Source organism: Sceloporus undulatus, chromosome 2 (assembly GCF_019175285.1).
Source record: "Sceloporus undulatus isolate JIND9_A2432 ecotype Alabama chromosome 2, SceUnd_v1.1, whole genome shotgun sequence".
In the NCBI taxonomy this organism is placed as follows: domain Eukaryota; kingdom Metazoa; phylum Chordata; class Lepidosauria; order Squamata; family Phrynosomatidae; genus Sceloporus; species Sceloporus undulatus.
The window spans coordinates 80,184,442-80,211,149 of NC_056523.1; the positions used below are offsets into that span (position 1 = coordinate 80,184,442).

A 26,708-nucleotide genomic window follows, 5' to 3' on the forward strand; every position below is an offset into this window, starting at 1 on the left:
TTACCCATGCAAACCAAGCATGTGCTCCATAATCCTTAGCAACACTGGCCCCATTCATACTGGGGTAAAAGACATGGAGGGAACTGGGATGATCTGGATGCCCCTCCCCCGAATCGCTCCGTTAGCAAGTGCCCACTACAAATTTGAAATCGAATGCATTTTGACAGAAATCGAATGCATTCTATCTCTGCCAGTGAGGTGGCCGCTGTCAATCAAGCGATTGTCATGGTGACGTTTTGCAGGACATCGGAAAGTGTCCTCCCTCTCCTCCCTTTTTTTAAAGAGCCAGGCACAGGGTTAATTTTTTTATAAACCTGTGGGCATTTGGGTCAGATCTGCCCCGTCCCAGGCAAAGGATGGAATTGTCATGCATTTTTTTATGCTTTTAAAAGCAACATTTGTAGCTTTCCCTTTGCTCCAAAAAATTGTTTAAAAATGTAACACTGATTGTAAGTGAGGTCTTTTGCAACATTGTAGCTTCCCCCTCTGCTGAACTGACCCCTTTCCTCCTGCTTACACTTTGCCATTGCCTTCCACTGAGGCTGAGAGAGAGTGACCTCATGGAATCAATTGGGAATAAATGGGAAATGCAGCGTAATAATAATAATAATAATAATAATAATAATAATAATAATAATAATCCAGGAGCAAGAGGAAATAGCAAGCACACAGACATGTCACCCCCCAAAAAAATGCGCATAAATGGTCTTAAAATGCGCATAGATGCTTCTGCTTCATCCATTTCCCTACATCCCCCAGCCTTGGCAATCCTCCTCTTCCTCTTCCTCTTCCTCCTTCCTCCTCCTCCATCACTTTCTCCATCTCCCCCCACCACCACCCCCAGCCCTATGCAGCCCAGCCTCCCCTTTTGCCACCTGTCACCCTCAGCATCCACCCTTTGGGCTCTTTCCTCCTCTCTTTCCCCTCCGATGAGGGGAGGGAATGCTCTAACCCATGGAATCAATTGGGAATAAAGGGGAAATGTAGTGCAGGCATTCTGACTGTAGCATCCGCATATAACAGTAACAATAATAATAATAATAATAATAATAATAATAATAATAATAATAATCCAGGAGCAAGAGGAAATAGCAAGCACACAGACATGTCACCCCCCAAAAAATGCGCATAAATGGTCTTAAAATGCGCATAGATGCTTCTGCTTCATCCATTTCCCTACATCCCCCAGCCTTGGCAATCCTCCTCTTCCTCTTCCTCCTTCCTCCTCCTCCATCACTTTCTCCATCTCCCCCCCCCACCCCCAGCCCTATGCAGCCCAGCCTCCCCTTTTGCCACCTGTCATCCTTAGCATCCACCCTTTGGGCTCTTTCCTCCACCCCCTCCCCTCCGATGAGGGGAGGAAATGCCTTGCCCTTTGCCCACCCTCTGACCTAAATCCCTCCCTCAATTTGCCTCGATCGTGATCGAGGCCAAAGTTCTCATTCCCAGGAACCGGGGTTTTGGGTTTTTTAAAAAGAAACGGCATTTGCGCCGATTTCAAAAGACCCGCGCTAGGGGCCATTTACCACGGAACGGGTGTGCAAGCTCCGGATTCGCTTGTGTGAGATTCGGGGTGAGTAGGAACTTCACGTGATTGAATCGGTTTCAAAACCGATTTTTTTTTGCAATGTGAATGGGCCCACTGAGAAGGTCTTGGCTAACTGCCACTCTACCCAGGATACTGTTGGTATGTAATGTTTTGATTTCTTTATCTGGGAAGGCACCAGAGGCTGATAAGAACACGATTGTTCAGTGCCAACTCCCTCTACTTTTTGGCTGAACATTTTAAAGCCCACAGGGTCTTTGGCCTTCTCAGTAATTTAATATTTATACTTGAGGATAATGTGATTATCTATCAGCCATTTCTAGTTGCTTGTTCAGTACAGCCAAATATATTCTACATCATTGAAGCTGACTTAAGTTGAAGTGATTTTTTTATTTCTATTTTAATTGTGCTAATGTAATTTGAGTGTTATTTTGATTTTTTAAAGTGATATATTAAATTAGATTGATATACCTGCTTTTTACTGTTATTCTATATATCCAATTTTGGGCATTAATTTGATTCCCCCTCTTTCTGTTAGGACTTAATTCCTGTTCATTTTGGAATTCATCTTGCTACCAGCTGTTGTTAGTAGAACCAGACAGATTCAGGAAAAAAAACCTGTTCGGTCTGCTATTTTTCTATGCGATATGGAAAATTATTAGTAAAAACAACCCGAGGCCAAGATGGCAGCATAACTAATAGAGATGTTCATATTGATTTATTTCCATTCTTTCTAGGTAATATTTTTCTGGTTTTTTTTTTTTTAATTCAGACAATTTTATAGTGAAGGGGGCTACAATATGAAAGAAGCCTCACTACTATCTGGTTAGTACTTGGGTGTGAAACAGCCAAGGAATATGAGGTGCTGTAGGCAATATTTCAGAGGAAGGAAATGGCAAAACTAATTCTGTGTATTCCTTGCCTAAGAAAACCCTATGCAATTTATGGGGTTGCCATAGGTCAACAGGTGACTTGAAGGAACACACATACTACCCTGCCACAATGCAAGATATGTCACTGCAACAAAATTACTTCGATATGGCAGTAAAGAGGTTTTCTGTAGAATCTGCACCAATGTAACAGTGGTGTACTTCTCATCACACTGTGATCTGTTTACAGGACTGCCTAGTTGATGATCATGTGTGAGTAGTGTTGAAAGATTTGCAAGGTAAACTAGAATATTTATGATTTTTCAAAACACATACAAACACACATATGTACAAGACTGGTTGTTGGAGGAATGCCAGTGTGGTGCAGTATACAGGAAGAATGGGAACAATACTCTCCTGGTGCCACACTGCACAATAAAATGAACATAACAACACTAAAGAGTAATATTATACAGTGGACCTGCTGTATTGGCAACCACGTGCAGATCACCACACCTCACTGTATTGAATGGCAGCATGTGCATGCACTGACACAGACATGTGCACACTGGCATCCATTGAATAATATGGGCTTGAGCATCTGTGTTTTTTCTTATCTGCAGGGGGACCTGGAACTGTACGCCTGTGGATGGGAAGGGTCCACTCTTTCACCATGGACCTGAAACACCAAACATGCTCTCAAAACAAAATGTTGGTCACAGTGCAACATAGTTTGAATATACATCAACAGAGCATACCCATTGCCATATGCTGGTTCAACCATAACCTGGAAACAAGAGTGACAGAATTTGCAACTCTCTTGATTTGTGTATCAATGGGGTGCTCTCAGTCCCTCATACCTGCTTCCTTTCTGGTACATGCACGAGACCTTTGATGGAGTCTTGATGCCCTATGTATGTCTGAACTTGCACCCCAGAGCTTGGGTCATAAACTCTGTAAGGAGAAAATGTGAGAGCCAAAGCACATTCAAAGATGGGCTGTCCTATTATCCCTTAACTTCCCGTCACACACATTATCCCATACGTACCTAATGGTGTCATGGACCCCGGCAACAATGCAGCCATTAACCTGGTCAATGCAAAGGCAAGTGATTCCCCTGGGGGCTATCAGGTCTTGTACACAGCATTTACCATCTTCTTTCTGTGTGTAAACCATATAAGCAGTTTCTACCAAGGACTGCATGTCACTAGCAAGGAGGTTTCTCCCATACCCAGCCCCATTTGTTGCTTAAACAATATAGCTCTTACTTCAAAGGTACTTGGTAAAAGAATCTGTTATGACCATAGGTTTTCTAACAATTTTGAGGCAGAATTGTTTACTATAACCTAAACTGCCCCAAATATTTATTTGTTAACCACACTTCAACTCTTCAGTGGATGAATATTTTTCCTGCCTCCCTGACAGTCAATATCCTGAACATACAGAAGATGTGTTGAAGTCATCAGCTGATTTAGCACTTACCCAAAGTTGAATGGAGCCATCTTCAGCACCACAGACCCACTTGTTTGTAAATGGATGCCAGAGCAAGGCTACAACAGTGGCTTTGTGCCCACAAAGCTCAGTCAGGAGCACCAGGTCAGCGCAAAGAGGTTTGAAGGCACAGATGAAAACTCTGCCAGTGCTGGAAGAGAAAGCAAATTCCCTCCTGCCAGGACCAGGAGGGTCTGATTAAGGATATAGGAATGACATAAACCTCTGGAACAATTAAATTGGACTGGGCCCAAACCTATGGGGTTCCTGTAGTAGGGAGTTTGGCTCTTCCTGTGCCTCACCAGGCCGCTGTTGTTAAGAGCAGAACTTAGCACTCCTTTCTTCAAACTGGAGTCTTCTCAGGACAGCACCGCTGGTTGAGAGCTTACCATGGAGCAATGGAATAGAGGGCATGCTTATCAAATGTGCAGATTACACCAAATTAAGAGGGGAAGATAATATGACAGAAGATAGAATCAGAGTTCAAAATTACTAAAACAGATTGGGGAGGTGGGCCACAACTTAACAAAATGAATTTCTTCAGGAATACTGTAAATACAAGGTATTACATTTAATCAGGGGGCGAAATGAAATGCATAAATACAGGATGGCTGACATCTTGCTTGACAGCAGTACATGTGAAAAAGATCTAGAGACAAGCTAAACACAAGCTAAACACAAGTGAACAGTGTGATGTGGCAGCCAAAATAGCCAAAGTGATATCTGTATCAATAAGAGTACAATATCAAAATAAGATAAGAACAACATTAGAACCATTAATGTAACTGTTCAACAACTAGTGTACAAGGAAAAAGGAGGACTTCTATAATAATCAATGCAAAGAAATAGAAGACAACATCAAAAAAGAAAGAATCAGAGATTTCTTCCACAAGATAAGAGAACTTAAAGGTAAGTTCAAACCAGTGGCTGGGATGATTTATAATAAGAAGAGGAACATACTACAAGATCAAGAAGAAATAAAAAGATGTTGGCTACAATACACAGAAGATCTATATAAAAGAGATGGAAAAATGAGCAACACAAGGAATCAAGAAACATATGAAAATGAACTTCAAATTCTAGAAAGTGAGGTAGAAACTGCAATAAGAGAAACTGGGAAGAATAAATCACCAGGAACAGACAATATTCCTATTGAACTAATACAATCCACACAGACAGTATCAACTCTAGTGCTAACTAAAATATGCCAACAAATATAGAAAACAAAATGATTGCAACAGACTGGAAACATTCCATATTCATCCCCAACAACACAGTGGCATCACTATGGAGGTGCAGGGGATGCAGACCACACCAAGTGACATCTTAAGGTGGCGTGACACCACCAGTCCTCAAACATCTGCCTTTAGACAGAAACAGCTGTGGCATTTGCCTGTGTCCCATTAAAATGCTGAAGAGATGGTGTGAGTGGGGCGAGTCTCAGTGAGAGGAGAAAGGAGAGTCTCCAGGTTTTTTAAAAATTAAATCAAACCTTTAAATAAAAATAAAGTTTTTAATTATTTTTAAATTTTGTTTTAAAATATCATATTTTACCAAATGTTCAGTTCAACCACATGAAACTATTTATATGTTAATGCATTTAAGCTGTGTGTATGATATTGTAATTTAAAGGTATAATTTTAATTTTGTTAGTTGTTTATGTCACAACTATTAACATTACATACAGGAATTATGATTAATGAGTGACATTAGTAAAAAAAATACTAAGGATTCTGTATGGTGTGGTATGGGAGGAGGTCAACAAAGGGAGGGGTGACACCATGAGTTACCACACTGGGTGACACCAACCCTAGTGATGCCACTGCACCCACAAAAAAGGAGAGACAAAAGACTGGAGCAAGTATAGGACCACAGCATTAATTCCCATGCAAGCAAAATTATGCTTAAAATTCTGGAACATAGACTCCAATCATATATGGAGAGAGAAATCCCAGAGATGCAAGCTGGGTGCAGGAAAGAAAGGCAGATGCACTAGGGACCACATCTCAGGCATACGATGGCTAATGGAGTGCAGCAAGAAATTCCAAAAGAAAATCAGCATGTGCTTTATAGATTATAGCTAGATCACAAAGGAATAATAATAATAATAATAATAATAAGTTTTATTTATAAACCGCTATTCCAATTAGATCATAGCAGTGTACAAAAAAGATCAATACACAATATGGAACACTCTTAAAGATGTGGGAGTGCCCCTACATTTGATAGTCCTGATGAGATAGCTGTACTTAGGACATGAGGCAACTATTAGAACAGAATATGGAGAAACAGAATGGTACCCAATTAGAAAGGGGGTCAGGCAAGGCTGCATGTTATCACCATTCTTGTTCAACTTGTCTGCAGAAAATATCCTATGAAGACCAGGTTCAGAATCAGAAGTAGTAAAGATAGGAGGAAGGAATATCAACAATCTAAGATATGTGGATGATAACATCCTACTAGCATAACATATAATGGACCTGGAACTGTTACTAAGGCCCGGTACATACCTCCTCTGATGTCCGGGCTGGCAGTGGCCTTTTTTCCACCAGAAGGAAGTTGCAGCCACCAAACCGCGTGGCTTCCCTCTGGCAGAAAAAGAACCCGCAAAAAGCGGGTTCTTATTATGCTGCAAGGACAGCATAACAAGTGTGTCACTGGCGCACTCATTACGTAAGCGCCACGAGGTGCTCTGCAGATGCCGCACAACGCTTACGTAACAATGGTGGCACCCATGTATACAGGGCGCCACCATTATTACGCCCTCGTCATGTGCTAGGGTTGCAGGGCGTGTGGGTGCTCTGCCCCGAGGCAACCCTAGCATGTGACAAGGGTGTCACTGAGGGCCCATTTGTACCAGGCCTAAGAAAGATCAAGGAAGAAAGTACAAAGGTAGGCTTGTAGCTGAGCATAAAGAAAACAAAAATAATGACCACAGAGGATCTACATAAATTCAACCTAGACAATGAAGAAATCAAAATAGTTTAAGATTTCCTGTACCTTGGATCATATACTGATCAGAAAGGAGAGTGCAGTGAAGAAATAAGAAGACTAAAGAATGAGAAAGGCAGCAATGAAAGAACTATTAAGATCCTAAAGAGCAAAGATATACTGCTGAATACTAAAGTTAGGATTGTCCAAGCCATTACATTCCCCTTCATCTTGTATGGATGTGAGAGCAGGAACATGAAGAAAGCATATAAAAAGAAAATAAACTCTTTTGAACTGTGGTGCTAGAGAAGAGTGCTGACATGGACCATCAAAAAGACAAACAAATGGGTCCTTGAACAGATGATGAAGCCTAAGCTCTCCCTGGAAGTCAAGATGTTTAGATTGAGGTTATCATACTTTGGCTGTACTCTGATTAGACAGAGGCTGTCGTACTCATTACAAAAGACAAGAATTCTAGGAAAGATAGAGGGTAGCAGAAAGAGAGGAAGACTGCATACCAGATAGCAAGACTCAAGCTCCATTGCCACTTGCCCTGGATAGAACTGGGCAGATCCGGGTCCTCTCCTGTCGAATCTGCTCAGAAACAAGTGCCCACTATCTTTTACCTCGATCGGGGCAATTTGCCCCTCTGAAGTTCATATTTGTGGCACCGGTTTAAAATGGAGCCTCCTCTGTTGTCAGTCAAATTCACTTCCGCTTTCGTAAAAGGTGACATATCCTACAATCATTGGCCAACGGAATTGGTTCTTCCCCCTCTCCTTTTTAAAAAAACTTTCAGCAGTGTACGCATATTCTGTCAACTTGTCAAATTTAAAAACCTCCAGGTGTGTGTATGTTGTGTGTATTTGGAACCTTACAGATTATGGCAACCCTAAAATGACCCCATCCTGGGGTTTTCTTGGCAAGACTGGTTCCAAGGAGATTTGCCATTGCCTTTCCCCTGGGGCTGAGAGAGTGTGACTCCCCCAAAGTCATGGATTTCCACAGCCTTCCCTCTGAATGCCAGCCTCTAGCTTCCAGCTCAATGCTACCTCTGAAGCCCTTGCCTCCCCCCATGCCATCCTCTTCCCGTCACAATAACAACAACAACAACAACAACAACAACAACAACAACACCTCAGAATGCCATCTCTGCATCCTCTTGCTTTCCTTTTCCTCCTTGCCACCCCAGAATGCCTTACAATACACATATGTAGCAAAAACATGCACATATTGGATCAATTTGCCAAATTAAAAGGGAAACATTTGTAACATTCACATTGTAGCATTCACATATTAAACACAATTTTTTTTTAAAAAAATGCCATTTGCAAAGTGACCTGCTGTGCCGGCAGCAAGCAGAAAGGGAAATGTAGCACAAGCAGACACATTCTATCAATATGTATCAACCTGTAGAACTATTTGCATAGACTGTCAAAAAAAAATTACCCCTGAAAAAAAAGAGAGAAAAAGCTGCCTGCAAGAGGGGAGGCATGTTCTGCCCTCTGCCCTCCCTCTGCCCTAAATCCCTCCCCTGAACTTGACCCAATCATGACTGGGGCCAAGTTCATATTTGCCGGGAACCAGTTTTTCTCAAAAGATACAGGTAAAACTCTGCTTTCAAAAGACCCATGCCAAGGGGTATTTGCCCCTCAACAGGTGTGCAAGCCTCAAATTTGGGGCCAATATGAACTTCCCGCTTTTAATCCGGTTTCTGAACTGGGGTATAAGGCAGTCTGAATGGCCACTCAGTCAGGGAGGTAATGAGTGAATCAGGGGGTCTTGGGAATGTCTCATCCGCAGGATCGCTATGAGTCGAAGTTGACTCAAGGACAGCTAACAACAAACAATCCAGATCAAATGACATATTGTGTGTGAAAGTGTGTGTCTCTTTTTGTGAGCCCAAGGTGAACCTACCTTGGTTTACTAGTGATCCTACAATGGGGTTTTCTTAGCTCAAAGAGGCTTTGCCACTGACTTCCTCCTAAGCTGAGAGTGTGACTTGCTCAACATCACGCAGCAGGTTTTCATGACTGAGCAGGGAGTCAGCTCTGCTCTCCTGGAGTTCTGCCCTAGCACTCAAATACTACACCACACTGGCTCTCAAGGGAAGTAATAATGCTACTCTATACTTTTTAAGGTCCTAAATACACTGCAGAAATAATCCAGTTTGAGACTGCTTTAATTGCCCTGGCTCAGTGTTAGGGAATCCTGGGAATTGTAGTTTAAATTGTGGCACCAGAGATGTTTTACAGAGAAGGGTAAATATCTCACAAAACTACAGTGCCCAGAATTTCTTAGCATTGAACCAAGGCAGTTAAAGTGGTCTCAAACTGGATTGTTTCTGCAGTGTTGTTTTGGACTTTAGCCAGATCTTACCTATAATATCGTGTCCAGTTCTGGATGCCATAGTTCAGGAAAGATATTGTTGAGATATAATGTGCCCAGAAGAGGGCAACCAAGACAGTAAAGGGTCTGGAAACCAAGTTCTATGAGGAGCTGCTTGAGGACTGGGCATGTTTAACTTGGAGAAGAATGAGGAGTGACATGATAGTCATTTTAAAATATCTGAAGGGATGTCATATAGAAGACGGAGCAAGAGCATTTTCTATTGAACCAATGGATTCAAAGGACTGAACAAAAAATAAAATAAAAGAATTCCACCCAAATATTAGGAAGAACTTAGCATCTTTGAGACTAACTGAAAGTTGGTTGTGTTAGTCTGTAAAATCAGTATGTAAAGAGATCTTTTAGCACCTTTGAGACTAACTGAAAGAACGAAGTTGGCAGCATGAGCTTCCACAGACTGAAGTCTACTACTTCAGATGCATCTGAGGAAGTAGATTGAAGTCTGCGAAAGCTCATGTTGCCAACTTTCTTTCAGTTAGTCTCAAAGGTGCTATAAGATCTCTTTACATACTGATTTTACAGACTAACACTGCTATGAATTCCTCATGGCAGGAGCTGATCAACAGTAGAACACACTCCAACTAGAACATGAACCAATGGATCCAAATTACAAGGAAAAAAAATTCCATCTAAATATTAGAAAGAACTTTTTTCTTGTAAGAACTGTTCAACAGTGGGATAGACTGTCTTGGGGGGGGGGGTAATGGACTTCTTTAGAGGTTTTAAAACAGAAGTTGGATGGGCATCTTTCAGGGTTGCTATAATTATATATTCCTAAATGGCAGAGGGATGGACTAAATGTCTCTTGTAGCACCTTCCAACATTATGATTCTGTGCCTGAGCGTAGGTAGAGTCTCCTTCTTTGGAGGTGCTTAAACAGAGGTCGGATGGGCATCTTTCAGGAGGACTGCATTAGTTGTGCAGCATGGCAAGTAGTTGGATAGATGGCCCTTCTAGTTCCTTCTAACTCTATTATTCCATTACTGCCCCATGTTTTATTTTGATTGTAAGATAAAAGAAAACAGAGCCACTGTGGCGTAGTTGTTTGAGCACTGGACTACAACTCTGGAGACCAGGGTTCAATTCCCAGCAAAGCCATGAAACTCACTGGGTGACCTTGGGCATGTGACACACTCACAGCCTCAGAGGAAGGCAATGGTAAATCTCCCCTGAACAAATCAGGTCACCTTAGGGTCGCCATAAATCGCAAACAACTTGAAGGCACACAACAACAACATAAAATAAAATGGCTGCTCCACCTTTCCCACAGAAGGACAGACACATAGACTCACCTACCTTTTGGAGGAGTAGGCCATATCCAAGATGGGCTCATAATTCATAGGCAGGTTGGAGAAGGCATTTAGGAAGGAGTGGTTTTGAAGGTCCCAAAGACATAGCCTTCCATCCCATCCCCCACTGAGCTACAAAAAATGCAGCAGAGTGAGCTCCTACTTCACAATGCTCTACCCCTTCCAGTGCTCCATCTCCTTGCTACCCTATCAGCAGACCTCTCTCCCATCCACACCCTTTCTATGTACTGTATGTACCAGAAAGGCTCTTCCTGCATCTGTAGCCTGCCCCCTGCCTATCCTTCTTGACCCCCAACGAAGGACAATATTGCATATAATCTTCAGGTGACCACATGTCATGCTGTACAGTTGTCTTGCTGAAGGGCTGCCCAAGCCAAATTTATTTTAAGGATTTAAAAAAAATATTTAGGAAAAGGAGCAGGGAGCCAAAAGTTTCCCATTAGCAATGAGAACCATATGGGGCAGGCATGCAGGTCGCTTTATCAGTTTTCCCTACTTGGGTGATACGTAATGAAATTCTGTTCAATTGTACAAATTATTTCCAGGTTTAACTCTATATGTATGTTTATAGCCAATGCAGATATTATTATTATTATTATTATTATTATTATTATTATTATTATTATTTATAGCCTGCCTTTTCACAAAGAATCAAGACGGGTTACAGCATCAAAAAAAATACCCAAATACAACACAATAAAAATAAGTATCAAATACATTTTAAACAAATCCCTTTTCCTGCCTCCCATCCCAGTCATAAAATAGAACAATATAAAATAAAATTCACAGTATCAAACAACCTTCTAATAAATAAGTTCAGCTGAACTGAGGGACAAATTGAGGCGAGAGAGTCTATATTGCTGAACAGGCAGCTGTCTTGCTCAAGGAGAGGAGGCTAATTTGGAAAGGCCTGCCAGAAGAGATCTGTCTTTACGGCCTTTTTAAAGGCTGTCAGAGTGGTAATATGGCGGATCTCCTCCGGCAAGTCGGAGATCTCTATCCGTAATAGAGATCTCTATTTTCCATAATGCATTTGTTCTTTTGTAGGAACACCCTATGTAATTTCTCCAAATTAGCATTTTCACTTACCAAGTAGGGGAAGCAGGTGTCAGTGTCATCACCTGCCAAGGTGAGCGCTGTCACCAGGCTTGTATGTCCACACAGCACCGTTCTGCAGGTGAAACCTATTTAAGGTGATACTGGCATGAGAAACAATAGCAGGATGAGAAAAGAAACAGGTAAAGAATTTTTCTAAACGTCAAGGAGGCCCCAAATAATATAATCTAAGTGCAGCAGATCTAGGTAACACGTAAGAGAATATGGGAATTGTAGTCCCACACAGCTTGAAGGCAAAAAGTTCTTCATCCACTATCACTGAGCACACTTGGCTATGCTAATGTATTTTAACCTGCTCCAGTGAAAAGAGGAGAAAAAGTATCAGTAACAGAGGGAAGAATATCTGATATGGACTTATGTCTATGAAAGCTTATGTTATCAACTTCTTTTTCTCAGTCTCAAAGGTGCTAAAAGATCTCTTTGCTGAGTCAAAAACAAGTAATGATGGAATCTCAAAGGTGCACATGAATAAACATTGAACAGCGTAAGGAAGCTCAGGTAATAGGGACTTTGCCTGTGCTGGATAGGGTTACTCTCTCCTTGAAATCTCAGGCTCACAGCTTGGGTGTGCTCTGGACTCAACTTTGAGACTGGATGCTCAGGTTTCAGCAGTGGCCAGCTGTGCCCATTCCTTGACACGTCAGATCTGGCTACGTTGACATATGCCTTGATTACATCCTATTTAGACTACTGTAATGCACTCTATTTGTGGCTGCCTTTGGAACTGTTCAGAAACTTGAGCGGGTTCAAAATGCTACAGTGAGAATGCTGACCAGGGCCAGTTCTAGGAAGCATTTAACTCCCTTGTTGAAACAGCTTCACTGGCTACTGGTTTGTTTTCAGGCACAATGCAAAGTACTGGTCATGGCCCATGAAGCCCTGTAAGGCTTAGGTCCAGACTATTTGAGAGACCGCATTTCCCCATACAAACCTACTGGAGCCCTAAGATCTTCAGGGGAGGCTTTCTCTCAGTCCTGCCACCATCCCAGGCTCACTTGCTGAGGACATGAGAAAGAGCCTTCTTGGTGGCTGCTCCCACCCTTTGGAATGCCCTCCCATGGGAGCCTAAGCTGGCCCCCTCTCTCCTTGCCTTTCGCTGACATGCAAAACATTTTTATTTAAGCAGGCTTTTAAACATATAATCAGGACAAGATGGCTTTTATAAGGGGTGTGTGTTTTAGATACATTTTTGTATTAATTTTATATTATTTTAACTAGACGATTTTAATTGTTTTAAATTTTTTATTGTGACATTTTAATGTTTTTATCTTGTGAGTCATCTTGGATCCTTTTTGGGAGAAAAGCAGCATAGAAGTGAAATAAAGAAATAAATAGTCATATAATCAAAACATTTAATGCCCCAATGTTGGGGCTGTTGACACAAGGACAAGGTGGACTGAACTGAATGTGTTTTGTATCCCAGGTCAGCACCTTGTAGTGTTCAGATGCATTGTAACATATCAGTTGGTCAGTCAATGTGTAAAGTATAAAAATAAATAGTAGTAGCAACAGCAGCTGTTTATTGTCATCAAATCAGTTTCAGTTTTTGGTGACCCTATGAATGAGAAATCTCCAAGATACTCTGCCATCACCAGCCCTGCTCAGCTCTTGCAGACATAGGGCCATGGCTTGACTGAGCCAATCCACTTCTGTAGTGGTCCTCCTTTTTTATTTTTATGGCTTTCCATTTTATCAAACATTATTACTGTCTCTAATGTGTCATGTAATCTCATGATCTATCTAAAGTATTATAACCTCCGTTTAATCATTTTAGTTTCTATGTATGGTGAGTTCAGGCTTGGACCCATTTGTTATCTGTGGAACTCTCTTCCAGCACTCACTTCAAATGAGTTGATTCTCTTCCTGTCAGCTTTCTTCACTATCCAATATTCACAACCACACATAGAAAATATTTAGTTATCATAGATAACTTTTTAAAAATAACATTCCAAGCCCTAGCCCATCTAAGGAGTTCTGAGGAAAAATACATTTGAAATGTGATGGACCATTTCATGTTTATTTTTGTGCATGTTTAAAGTCCATTCTACTTTTCCTGATGTGATCTTATTCCCCATTCCAAACTAGTGCCTTCACCTGCTACACAAGAGTGTGAATTATCTTGGGCCTTCTCATCTTGGATGCAGGATGAAGCCAGTGTTCTAGAGTCTTGGTCCAAAACTGGTAGGCATTGCTACAGCAGAGGAGAAAAATATTCAACATGTAAGAAAACCATCTGAGTTTCTTTCTGCAACAAGCCCATCATGTGTATAACTGGCCCATCATGTACCTATGGCTTGTTTGCTATGGCATCCAAATATCTTGTAGTTTAGTTCCTGTCAGCTCCTGCTAGCTTGGTTATGCTGGTTGGGAATATTACTGCCCAAGTTATCTGTAGGGCACTCAGTTGTTAAAACAAACATTTAAAACTACTTTACTGTTTGCCTCCTAAGCAAAGAGCTGAGGGAAGTGGAATTTAGTGTAAAAACCAGGGTTCTGAGCAGCAAAATATAAAGGAAGAGTATCTTTCGCAGCAGTTATAACAATCAAATGTATGCTTGTACTTTGGCTGCTGACTTCAAGGTAGTTGGACTATCTCACTACAGAGCCAAAGATGGGTGAGAATCCATAGATTCTGGGTGACGCAGTGATAAAAACAGAGCTGGAAAAGGCTACTTTTTTGAACTGCAACTCCCAAAATCCCCATTGGCTCTGCTTGTTAGGAGAATTCTGAAGTTATAGTTATTTTTCTTTGCAAATTCTAGTTAAGAATGAATGTGTCATGCATCAAGGTCTGGATTTCTGAAAGAGAAATGTTGCCCACTTATAAAAAAATTAACATTGCCAGAAAAGGACTACGGAGACTGAAATTTCTTGTAGCCAGACCTGTGCTTTTAGCTGAAAATGAGCTACCACACTGTTCTGTTTACCACAATCTAGTTCAAGTCAGCTGTTACTTTTCTGCTCGCTTCAGCTAGACATGTGGTTGGTTTGAAGAAACTTCCCTCCCTGTAGATTACCTCCAAGCATGTGAATTCTGCCTGCCTTCTACCATGAGAAGGAAGTTAGGATAGGGGTTTGGTCTCACCTGGACATCAGCACTTGGAGTTAAGTTCTCAAATTCCCAGAGATAGATGTTCCCATCTGTTGCTGACACCACCAGAATATCCAGCTGTTCAACAAACAGGGCTCTGCCAAAAATCCAGTCCTTTTGTTATCATGGTAACAGCCTTACATCCATACATGAACCCTGAGCCCCTGATTACACTCTCACACAGTTCAGTTTTCTCCATTGTTTTCTGGATATAGACTTGCTCTGTTCTGACTAGTTTAGTGTGTGCAGGCATTGGATTATGTGGTTTTTGGGCTCTCTTGGTCAATGTCAGCTGGCAGTTCTGAGTAGTGAGATTTGGTCTGAGTCTGTATACACAGCCTAGTGCATGTGATAGCACTGTGGTCTGGTTACTAGATCCTGGAGGAATCATGTGCCACGTGAATGGGGAAAGCATCCATAAGGAACAACAATCTACAAAGCGGCGGGGGTAGGGTGGGGAAATTTCTGTTCCTCTAGGTGTTCTCTACTTCAGTTCTCTAAAGCCTCAGCCTGCATGGCCAATGGGAAGAGATTGTGGGAGTTGTGATCCAAAGTCAAAGATTCTCCAAAGGGATGCCTGGAGAAGACATGGAAGTGATTTTATCTTTTCAGAATTAGTTATACAGTGTCCCCTCTGCTGCAAAAGGACATACCTTATGAGGCCTGTGCGTTCTCTTTGTGTGCCTTTGGCTGTGCTCCAGATCCTGGTGCGGCTACTGTGATGACTACTAGAGACCCATCTCCGTTTTTTATTAGAATCTGGGTGAGGTTGGAACTCCTCTCTGCAACCCTTGTTCCCCTGCTGGGCCAAGGGTCCTCGTCGTTCTAGCTGGGCTTCATTGAGGTGGAAGGACTCCCTGCTGAAGGAAACAGGATGGAAGACAATGTAGATATGTAGTGTGGCTAGCACACTTACAGCCTTGATGCAAGTGCTCCACTCTAAAGGCAGGGCCATCATAATGACCAAAAGAAGGGTAACATCTTTTATAATTCATCTCCTTCCTAGTTCTGGTAGCAGGCAGGGGCCTTCCAGCTGAATGCCTACTGAACTCATCTGCCATAGACTGTGGTTCTTCCCCTGTAATCAACAGCATTCTTCAGGCCTAGACGTGGGGCAGAGCCTGGAAAAAACAGTGACCATGCTGACTGCAGGATTCTGGGAATGATAATCTAAAATGTATTTACTTATTTGATTGATTTCTATCCCCCCTTTTCTCCAGAACTGGGACTAAAGACACCTCACAAGATAATTTAAGAAAAGCAAGTTCAAATAAAAATATCATACAGTGTTATTAAAAAAACAGTTAAAGAAGTTACAGTATTAAAACACAACTGAGTTTAAACAATTTATCCCCCCCCCCAATGATGATGATATGATGTTGTACCAAAACAGTAACTTTTCTAAGCCTTTCCCTCTAATTACTAGTGTTCTTTATCATAAGGACTTCATGAGCTGCAAAAAGTGGCTCCTTTTTGCACCCTGGAAAGGGGATGATAGCTGCGGCTTTGCAGCTTTATGGCATTCCTTTGGGGCTGCATTGTGTGGATGTGGTGCCAGAGGAGCACCGTAATGCCGCACACCGTGTGGTGCAGCATGCAGCATCATGCCACCTGGGGACAGGGACAGGATGTGTGTCATATGGATGCTATGCCCCGGCTCTGCCCCCAAGCCTGCCTTTAAGGCCGGTCTGCACAGGGCCCACCTTACAGTTGGGTATGGTAGCCTTAGCTGAGCTGCATAGACAAAACCTTACCTGTAGATAAAGGGAGATATGTAGCTCCTTTCCCATTTCTGCACTGTCCCACTGCTGTCTCCACTGAAGAGCAAAATAGATCCCTTCTTAGCTAATGGAGAGATATTCAAAAAGTCAACTGGAGCAGCGTGGACTTTGGAAAGCCAGACCAAAGAATAATTGCTGACCATATAAAACAAAGATCACCCCCCAACTACTAATTGTCTTGGCCTAAGCAGAGAAAGCTCACCTTGTGGAGCTTATTCTTCCTGATCTGTTGAAGGTTGGGCAGAAGCTGATGTCAAGTTAGAGACAAGGCTTGAGCACTTACCATAGGCTAGACATTCAAGTGGGTGTTTGCAAAGTAGCACTGTTAGGCATCCCAATTCACTGTAGCGCCAGACCAACACTTGCTGTGGCTTTGCTGTGCCTGAAATAAGGAGGAACATTTCTGTTTGTTCTACCTAAAATAAACACACTGCTTGTTGTTGGTTTGTTTGTTTCTTAAGGCGACTTGGATTATTCTATAAACTCTTGCCATTCCCCAAGCATTGCCACATTTCCAAGGAGATTGAATGGCTAGAAAATGTGATATGAAAGCAGGAGGTATTAGGTCTACTCCTGCTTGTGCAAAACAGGTATCTCTACCCATAAATATGAGACAGCAATAGGAACAAGTCTGTGTACCAACATGAAGTGTGAGAGAGGTTCAGTATCACATTCCTGAGTGTTCAATGTTACACATGCTAACTTAGGGAGCTTGTGAGATAATCTCATTTTTCCATTTTCATCTATGCTATGACAATCGATCAGTTAAATGAACCGTGTGGATGCTGCCATAGTGACCCATTCAGTCAGGGTCTCATAGGACTTTTTCACACATGGACCTATGTGCGTCCATCCCATAAATGGTTAAAGTGGTGGCATCTCAGGAAAGCAAGCCCATTTGCTAATGGCTATCCCACACAAGAACACAACAAGGGGTTAAAGGCACATTACTTAGGGTGAGATTTGAATTTGGCTATCAAATGGGTGAGGACAAACCACCATTGCTTGCTTAGAAATATCTTTTCTGCACATGCTCCAGACTGTCATTTCCACAAGTCCCCCCCCACACCCCGCCCCACATGCCCCAGGGAGAGAGGGAAAACCGGGGGAGGATCCTCTTTGCCCCAAAAACTGTGTCAGAGGACGGCAGAATGAGGCTTCCCTTTGCAAACTCCACAAAACCACAAAGATACACACACACAAGAGAGAGAAAGGAGGGGGCTGGGTCCATAAGCCTGCCTAATTCCACAGAGGGCTGATATTCCATGATGCCCTCCTTTTCCAGGGAATGTCCTCCATTTCTCCCTCCTGTCCAAGAGGACTTCCAAAACATCCTGTCTCTGCTTCTCCCATGAGCATTCTCCCTCTTTGGCACAGCAAGGCACCTTGGGAAATCTGGGAACCAAAGGCTTCTAGAGGCTTGCATTTTCAGACAGCCAGCATTACGTGAAGGGAGTGAAATCGCAAGCAAAATGGACATGCAAATCTGGTAGTTTTGCGAACCTGCTCATTTCTTGAGTCACCTCACATTCTCCCTGGATTCTGTCCTGATTGCGTGCAGCATCATGTGGAAAGCAGCAACAAACTTGTCCCTAATGCCCTGAATGACCCTGAATTGCCCCCACTTTAACCTTCCAATTTTCCCCATGTGAAAGAGTCCCTAGTATTGTTTCCTTCCATTAACCTCACAACAGCCCTATCAATCAAGTTAGGCTGAAAGATACTGACTGCCTCATCAGTCAGACTGCTTCAGAGCTGAATGGAGAACTGAACCCAGGCCTATGCAGTCCTATTACAACCTCTGATTGATATAAATTAATTACCAAAGCCATCCTTCAACATCAGCCAGACTAGCCAGGGATGATGGAAACTGAAGTCCAAAGGACCACAACTTTCTCTACCTTGCTTATGTTGTCCTTGATTCTTCCACATGGTTTGGGTCCAGGATTGCCTACAGGATTCTCTCCTCCTGTATAATCCGCCCTGTATACTTAGGTCCTCTGGTGAACATTTACTCCAGTCAGGCAGGACTAAGTTGGCATCTGTCAGCCAGAGGACTTTTTCTTCAGCAACCCCTAGTCTGTGGAATGACTGCCAGGAGAGATTCGACAACTGAATATGCTGTCTGAATTTAAAATAGCATTAAATACCAGTTTCTTCTGGCAGACTTATCCAAATGATTTTTAAACTGTGAATTTTAAATGATGAGTTTTAAATCTGGATTGTTTTAAAATGTGTATTTTTCCTTTTAAACTGATATTTGTTTTAACTATCTTTTTAAATTAATATAGTGTACTGGTATTTGTTAATTGTTGTTCCCTGTCTTGATCCATGGGGAGAGTGAGAGTGTGGAGGTAAGACATTATTATTATTATTATTATTATTATTATTATTATTATTATTATTATTGAGGTTATTTTCTCCTAACTGCATGAAAGAACTTGATCTACAAATGAGGAAGGATAGTGAATCCAAAACCCTTGCACAAGTGACTTGGAGACCCGGTGAGGTCTTACACAGCTGCTGAATTTTCCTTTATTGCTTACCAATCACATGCCTTGAGTCTGGCAGGCTGATAAGTTGCTGAAGAAGAGGGCCATTGCGATTCCCCTGGAATGTGGATATGAACTGTGAAACCTGAAATTAGCACAAATGAATGTAGTATAAATGGCCATTTCATAACCATTTCTATTTATTCCTTTCTTAGCATGCAAAATTGTACACAAAATGTTGCCAACAAAGAACCCCATGATTTTCTCTGGGAACTGGAGAAAGATCAAATGTGAAAACATGAATTTATGATGGAACTGTGAAAAACTTGTCTAAATAAATAGTTCACATAGTCATAGGGGAAGAAATCACAGAAAATTCAGCTTATGGTGCCAGGATGATTAAGAGCTACAAAGAAATGTCAGCTCTGAAAATGTTTTGGAGAAATTTGAAGATCCAAGAATACAGCACTAGTGGCCTTTGAAGCATTCACCCCATGGAGATGGAAAATAAAAAATCAGCTGTTTAGTGTGACCCCGGAACAGGAGAATACAACGGTTCCAGAAATTACTTGAAAAGAGACATAATTTAATCTTAATTGTATATGCCACTTGACATTTGAGAAAAGTTCCACAGCCATTTTTCAATATAAACTGGTAGTGTATCATCCTTATGTCATCTGTATCATACCATTGATCAGGAAAGATGGGTCTGAGCTGTCAAGAAGAACCACTGGTTGCAAGAAAAATGCTTCACAGAAAAGCTCTCTCTGTAGGATAGGTCATTTTTCAGATGCTATTTAAGTAATAAATATGAGGAATTTTCCTTGCAGTTAAGGCCTGCCAACTAAAGATAGGCATTTTGTTAAATGTGGGGAAGTCATCCTAGAGAACAGTTAAACTTCATAGGAACAAAGGAATCTGCCTTATAAACAAGTTGGAACACTTACTTTTTGCACAACAATTCCCAGAATCCCCATGCCAGCATGGCCAGCAGCTATAATGACTGGGAGATTCTGGGAGCTGAAATCCTGCTTTTCCAAGTTCTGCTTATACTAGATGCTGCAGTCCATCATCCCCTTAATGTAGTATATGCCAACACAATGCAACAGCAAATTTCACAATGTATGTCAATGACTGATGCCATTGCACAATGTGTGTATGAAATGAACAACATGCAACTCCAATGTGCAGTGTACAGTCACAATGTGCAGTGTTCCTGTATGCACAACTCCACTTCTATCACTGTTAGCAGAATGCATTGGTTGTGCTGTGGTGAATAATTTGCCCATGTACATAGCACGGCTGACACATGGATGAGTCACTAACAGGATATCAATGTATATCAAGTATATTATTTGTCCATCTTGCCCAGTACTCTCTGCTCTAACTGGCAGCAGCTCTTTAACTTCATGGACAAAAGTCTTTCTAATCATCTGTTACATGAAATCCTTTTAACTGCAGGTGCTGGGAACTGAAAGAGCCAGCATGGTATAGTGGTTTGAGTGTTGGACTCCAGCTCTGGACACCAGACTTTGGCCACAGAAACCCACTGGGTGACCTTGGGCAAGTTATGCTCTCTCAGTCTCAGAGGAAGGCAAAGCCAAATTCTTTCTGAAAAAAGTTGCCAACAAAAACCCCATGTGTCACCATAAGTCAGAAATGACTTGAAGGCATACAACAGCAACTGGGGGTTGATCTTGGGGTCTACTACATTCAAAAAATGTCTCTATCATAGAGCTTTGGTTGCCTCACATAAGACACTGATCCCCATGTATCAATAGATGGCACCCAATAATAAGGTTAAGAATGCCATGCACTACCAGCTCAATGCCAGCATAGCAGCACAGGCTAAAAGATTTAATTCTAGATCAATTCTAGAGGTCCGTAAATGTATCTCAGCCTGACAGGCAGTTTATTACACATACAACAGACTGAAGTGATTGAGCCTTCCTGGAACAATCAGTTTCAGGCTGCAGTGGACCAACAAAAGTCCCTAACACCAAAAAACCCAAGACGTAGAACAAAAAACAAAAACTTTTTGTTTTTTGTTCTACAGCTCAGGCTGAAGTGGGTCAGCAGGGGGTTAGAACTGTGAGCTTGAATATTACCCAGGCAGCTCTTTGAAGTGGTACAGACTCATGAAAAGCTTTACCATTTGAATCTGCTTAACATTTAACTCAGGCACAAAAAGAATTCTGCTTGTGAATCCCTTAGCAAAATGTTTGGCAGTCTTTTGCATATGTGACCAAGCAACTATTGTTTCCCATTATGGTTATGATTTTGCTGAAATCAAGCTGGCAGTGCACATATCTCCTCTGTGTGTGTGTGAGAGAGGGGCAGACAGAGAGATAGACAGAAAGAAAGTCTTCAAGCAAGTGTGGAAATCAATTAGTGAAGGCTAGCAATGTATGCAGAGAAAAAACAACTGGATAATCATCTTGGTCACAACTCACAAAGATAGGAATGAAAGGAGAACACAGCAAATTCCTTTGCAATGATACATACAGACACACACAGACACACACAGACACACACACACAGAGGTACATAAGCATGTATGTATGAATATCTCTGGAGTGTGTGTGTGTGTGTGTGTGTGTGTGTGTGTGTTCCTTTCCTGGCTCTGCAAAGTCTTCTTTACGCCCATTCCCACTGGGCTATAAAGCGAATCAAGAATCGGGTTATAGGGACATCGTTCCCATTTGAATTTGCATTCAATCCTAGTTTAAGGGAAATCATTCTCATTTGAATTCGTGTCCGATCCTACTTTGTTCGATTTCTCTAAAACCCAAATCAGCGGTGGATAACCTGGGTTATCCTGACACCACTTTTCCAGCGGTTCTTTTTGCAGCTGCCGTGTCGGATCCGGGGCAAACTAGTGGGAATGACAGGGTGTCCAAATCAATATTTTAGGATGGGAGGAGCAATGTTCAAGGGGCTGTCCCGGGGGGGTGTCACCAGCTTTGTTCTCTTTCCTGCATTTGTGGCACCATTTCCCCCCGTCTGCGTAGCCTTTCTCCAGTGGTGCAGGAAGCAAGGTAAGGCAATCACATGTGTAGACAAATTTATTTTCTTTAAGAAAAATTAAGCTTTCGATCGCCTAGGCGCTCTGTTGGGTGTCCAAACAAAGCAAATTGCTACATTGGCCTCCAAATGCGGTAAGCACATTACTCCCCCCTTCAGCCCCCCCTTCTCCACATAGATCGATGTGTGAGGAGACCCATTGAACACCATTTTTAACTATTATTTCTTCTTTTTCATTTTTTGTTTTACTGAGCGCCTAAGCGCCTAGGTGTCCAGGCGCCTAAGCGATCAATTGACCAAAAAAAGAAAGGAAACCAGAAAAAACAGGTTTGAAAGACGCAAATGGGAACGGGGAGCAAAAATAGCCCACAACAAAATGCATCTATGAAATTGGCTTCATTGTGACTAAGCACTTGATTGACAGGTTTTACAGTTCCAGAAGGGCAATGGGAATGGGGAACAAAATAAACCGCATCAAAATACAACAGAGAAATATCAACAGGAATGAGAACATGGGTCAAGAAAAACCGAGTCCATTTGCTCCCTTTTGTAATGGGAACGATGGACGTGATTCGAATATGACTCAGAAACTTGATCTGAGCCAGACTCGCAGCGAGATTCGTCGCTTTATATGCCCAGTGGGAATGGGGTCTTTCAATCTTTTTCCTGCACTAGTTGAAAGGACTGCAAAGGCAAAGTGTTACCAGTAGAGGGCAAAGAGGAGATAAGCAGTAGCTGTTGCTACTGCTGTTCAAACAGGGAACTGTCTGATTGAGTGACACTCACTATTTCCCCAGACTGGGGCTCATAGAGGGTGGGTTGGGATGTGCCACTGGCGATCCAGACGATGCCAACCGATACCACATAGCACAGTCCAGTAATGTTACCAGTGAAGGGACCAAGGCGCTGGATCAGCTGTCCATCCTGGGACCAGATGCCAACTGTCTGGTCAAAAGAACCTGACAGCACTCTGCAGAGGAGAGATCAGACAGAAGCAGAGCTTGGGGAATTTTTTATTATTATTACAGTCTCCAGAATCCCCCCAGAAAACCTGCTGACTAGGGAATTCTGGGAGGAGCAGAACATGGAAGTATTATTTTATTATTTTCTTTTCTTATATCCTGCCTTTCTCCCAATATAGAGACTCAAGGCGGCAAGTATCTTTTCCAAACTCTGACTTCATCTATTTCTGCATACACTCAGTGCTGCTTCCTCCCTGCCAGCAGTTCCACTTAAAGCATCATTTACAGCTTCTCCTTCCTCTTTGCAAAAAACACCAACCTTCCTAAAGCTGCCAAATCTATAGGTTTGCTACTGTTGAATCTCTGCAACAAAACCCATTAATGAAACAGGAACCTCCTTCAGATTCCCTCTTCCCTACTTTTCAGGAAGGGAAGGAAATTGTGGCCAGTGAGGAGGGTAGGGGGGAAGAGAGGAACAAGACAAAGACTATATCAAACATAAACAGCAAAAGGAAGGAGAAGAAGAGAAACACATAAAACCCACACCTAAACACCAAGATTAACCCAACAGGGGGAGTTTTTGATAGGAGATGTTTCTAGCTCTAGTTAATAAGCAAGAACCAAAAGAACTGCAAAAGAAAGCATGGGCAACTTATGGCTCTCCAGACAATGTTGTGCTGAACTCCCATGACTTCTTACCAATGGTTAGAATTGATGGGAGTTAAGTTCAATAGTACCCGGAGCATCCACATGTTCTATAAAAAAAAATGAAAGGGATTTTTAAAAAGAGACTAGGTTGCATTACAGACCACCCCTTTGGGGCGGCCTGTAGGCGCTTCTTTCCCCGCCGGATCAGGGCCTCAGCTGCCAGAGCGGCAGCCTCCGAGGCCCCAATCCACTGCTTTCCAGGTCGCAGGGAAGCGGCAAAAGGCCACTTCCCCGTGGCCTGGAAAGGGATGTCCTTGGGGCTTCATGCCCCAAGGACACCCGATGGCGGTGGGGAGGAAGAAAAAGGGGCCACTTGGCCCCTTTCTCTCTTGTGTCGTTGGCGCAGCTGTCTAAAGGCTGCGCCAGTGACGCAAATCACGGAAGGAGCTCCATTTCGGAGCTCCTTCTAGCGCCGCAGAAAGGGATCTCTATGCGCCCTCATGTGGCGCAAAGACATCACATCCGCGCCGCCCCGTTTGGAGGTGGCGCGTTCGTGACGTCGTAATGGCAGCCCCTATATGTATAGGGCGCTGCCATTTTGTACGTCCTGGGGACGTATTAGGGTTAGGTGCGTGCGTAAGGCACGCACTTTCCCTAACCCTAGTACATCCCCAGGACGTATTTTACGCCCGTCTGTAATGGGCCTAGGTATGTATTCAATGAACCCGATTCTTAGGGTTTGCATATAACAAGTGATGGTAGCTCACCCTTATTCTTTGATTGTCTCCATCCCACAACAGTTGGAATTTGGAGGGCTATAGTAGTTTGGTCAACAGAATTCACCTTTTTGATATGAAAAAGTGAGCTGTTTCCTCCATGTCCCCTAAGTATAAGCTTTGTTTACTTTTATGTCTTCTATCTCTTGGCCCCGAAAACAGCCAGCAAACCTACAGTACAAATACAACCTTAGGTTCTCCTTCACTATGGCAGACTCACTTTACAAACACTTGCTGATGTGTAATTGGCTCTTCTTTTATAGTTCTTTCTCACTTTGGAGAATGGGAGATAATCGATACTGGTGATTCATAGGTGGTATGAGAAAAGAACAGTTCTTGCCAAGGTTATTAACACTTCCAGATCCATATGGAACATGGTCTGTTTCAGGGAAAGAGAATGTGTATTCTTCTAAACCTTATTGGAGTGCAACTCCTATGATGATTCTTTACCATTAGCTAGGCCCCTAAGGCAGATGGGAGATGCAGTCAATCAGCATCCTGGTCTACCTCATCCATCCCTCAACCCACATCAAGCTTTTACCTGGTGGTTTCCTGATGGCGTACCAGCAACAGATGTGTGATAGCTGCATTATGGGCACGTTGGATGCAGTACTTGGTTGTCAGGCCTTTCCGACCCCGAGTCTGATAGGTGTCAAAAATCAGCAGCTTCCTATCATACCTGGAAAGGGACATGGAGAACTGGTCTTCTACTGAATGTGGAACTAGATTCCCTAGGTTTGCTGAAAATCTCCCAGCAGTGGATAGGAGTGCATGAGAAAGGTTTTGTTGGACAGGGGAGCTGTGGCTTCCCTTCCATTCTCACAAAGATGTCACGATGGCAATGAAATAACTCTTTATTTAGAGAGGCATTTGGTTTTTTAATATGCTGCAGCAGATTAAGCATTATGTGTGTGTTGTGTTTTATTTTATTATTGTTTTAAATGAATTTTGTTTTGTTTTTAAACTTGTGCTTTAAAAACGGAACTCAGGTTTAGTTGTCTTTTAGCTAATGTATAAATAGTTTTGTTGTTATTGTTGTAATGTGTTTTTAAATGGCTGTAAGCCACCTTGAATTTCATGCTGGGAGAAAAGCGAGATAATAAATAAATAAATAAATAAATAAATCTCAATTTATTATCTTCTACAGTCATCCAGTAGCCACATTCCCATCTCCTTCTCACAGATCACCCCATTCCCTTCAAGGGCTGTTTGGTGATGCTCTGGTGTAAGAGAGCAACATTTCATAGCAGAAAGCATCCAATGAGTGGTAGTATCTATTAAAGGTAGCACAAATGGTCTGTATCTTACAGAGGCTATGCTTCTTCCCCGTGTCCCAACTCACCCTGCTGTGTATATTTGGTTGTCTAGGCAGGAGATGCAAGACACGATGTCTGTGTGCGTCTGATCAGAAAAGCCATTGGTCATATGAACCACATGTCCGGATTCTCTTCTTTCATCCAAGGGGAAAGCCATGAGGCGTCCCTTGCTGCCACAAAGCAGGAGGTGCCGAGACAGGCTGATTGCCAAGGTGAAGATGGGATAGCCTAGCTAGAGAGTAGGGGAGGAGGAAAGATGGGGTCAAGCACATGAAGAAAAGATTGTAGGGACCAGAAAAGATAATATTGCCATAGCACATTCCACCCATTGCTTTGCAAGACTTTCTGGAAGGAGCCAGATCAGCAGAGCACCTGATTACAACCACATGGTGTTCTGTCTTGAAAAATAAGCATCTCACTGTCAACCTCAGAAGCCCAAATTAAATTTATAATAAATACTAGCAGAGACAGATTCCTAATTATGCTGGCCATCTTGTGTCACTGAGGGACAGGAGGAAACTAAATGCCTGACTGAGCAGATCTCTGTCTAGGGAGAAATCATAGCACCCTGGTGAAGACCTAATGTGTCCCTTGCTGGACTGGGAGCTTCATCAAGAGCAAGGATTGGGCACAAAGATTCTACAGTTCTACATAGAAACGTGCAAATTGAGCATACTACTGTGGCCTCAAAAAGGATGGAGACAAACTGTATTGCAAAGGAACTATCTTTTTGAGTGGCAAATGGATGTTAAATTTTCTGGACTGAGAATCTCTTGGTTGACACACAGCCAGAAGGAGGAGGTGCCAGCTTGCAAGAGATACCCCTCCATACCATCTGAACTAAAAACAAAAAAATAGCAAAATGTAGACTTATAATTTTTTCAATTTTTTTCCTGTATGGTTTTTAACACCTTGCTTGATGAAAAAGCCAGTAGAACTTTGAAAG

At 42.4% G+C, this 26,708-nt stretch overlaps 1 protein-coding gene across 3 annotated transcripts in view; it reads right to left on the minus strand.

The window, feature by feature from the left end:
- Positions 1 to 26,708, minus strand: part of LOC121922482 (uncharacterized WD repeat-containing protein alr2800-like) — a 35,905-nt gene that overhangs the window by 1,272 nt on the left and 7,925 nt on the right. For 2 of the 3 annotated variants that reach the window (XM_042451988.1, XM_042451989.1), the window contains 14 exons: positions 25,789 to 25,994; positions 24,988 to 25,125; positions 22,847 to 23,030; positions 19,091 to 19,181; positions 16,828 to 16,926; positions 16,518 to 16,608; positions 15,417 to 15,623; positions 14,758 to 14,860; positions 13,767 to 13,863; positions 11,646 to 11,740; positions 10,543 to 10,667; positions 3,898 to 4,081; positions 3,464 to 3,576; positions 3,276 to 3,369 (listed from right to left, as the gene is read on the minus strand). In XM_042451988.1, the coding sequence (XP_042307922.1) occupies positions 3,276 to 3,369; positions 3,464 to 3,576; positions 3,898 to 4,081; positions 10,543 to 10,667; positions 11,646 to 11,740; positions 13,767 to 13,863; positions 14,758 to 14,860; positions 15,417 to 15,623; positions 16,518 to 16,608; positions 16,828 to 16,926; positions 19,091 to 19,181; positions 22,847 to 23,030; positions 24,988 to 25,125; positions 25,789 to 25,994 (1,827 nt within the window). The remainder of the gene's footprint in view (positions 1 to 3,275; positions 3,370 to 3,463; positions 3,577 to 3,897; positions 4,082 to 10,542; positions 10,668 to 11,645; positions 11,741 to 13,766; positions 13,864 to 14,757; positions 14,861 to 15,416; positions 15,624 to 16,517; positions 16,609 to 16,827; positions 16,927 to 19,090; positions 19,182 to 22,846; positions 23,031 to 24,987; positions 25,126 to 25,788; positions 25,995 to 26,708) is intronic. The other variant, XM_042451991.1, reaches the window with a different exon arrangement.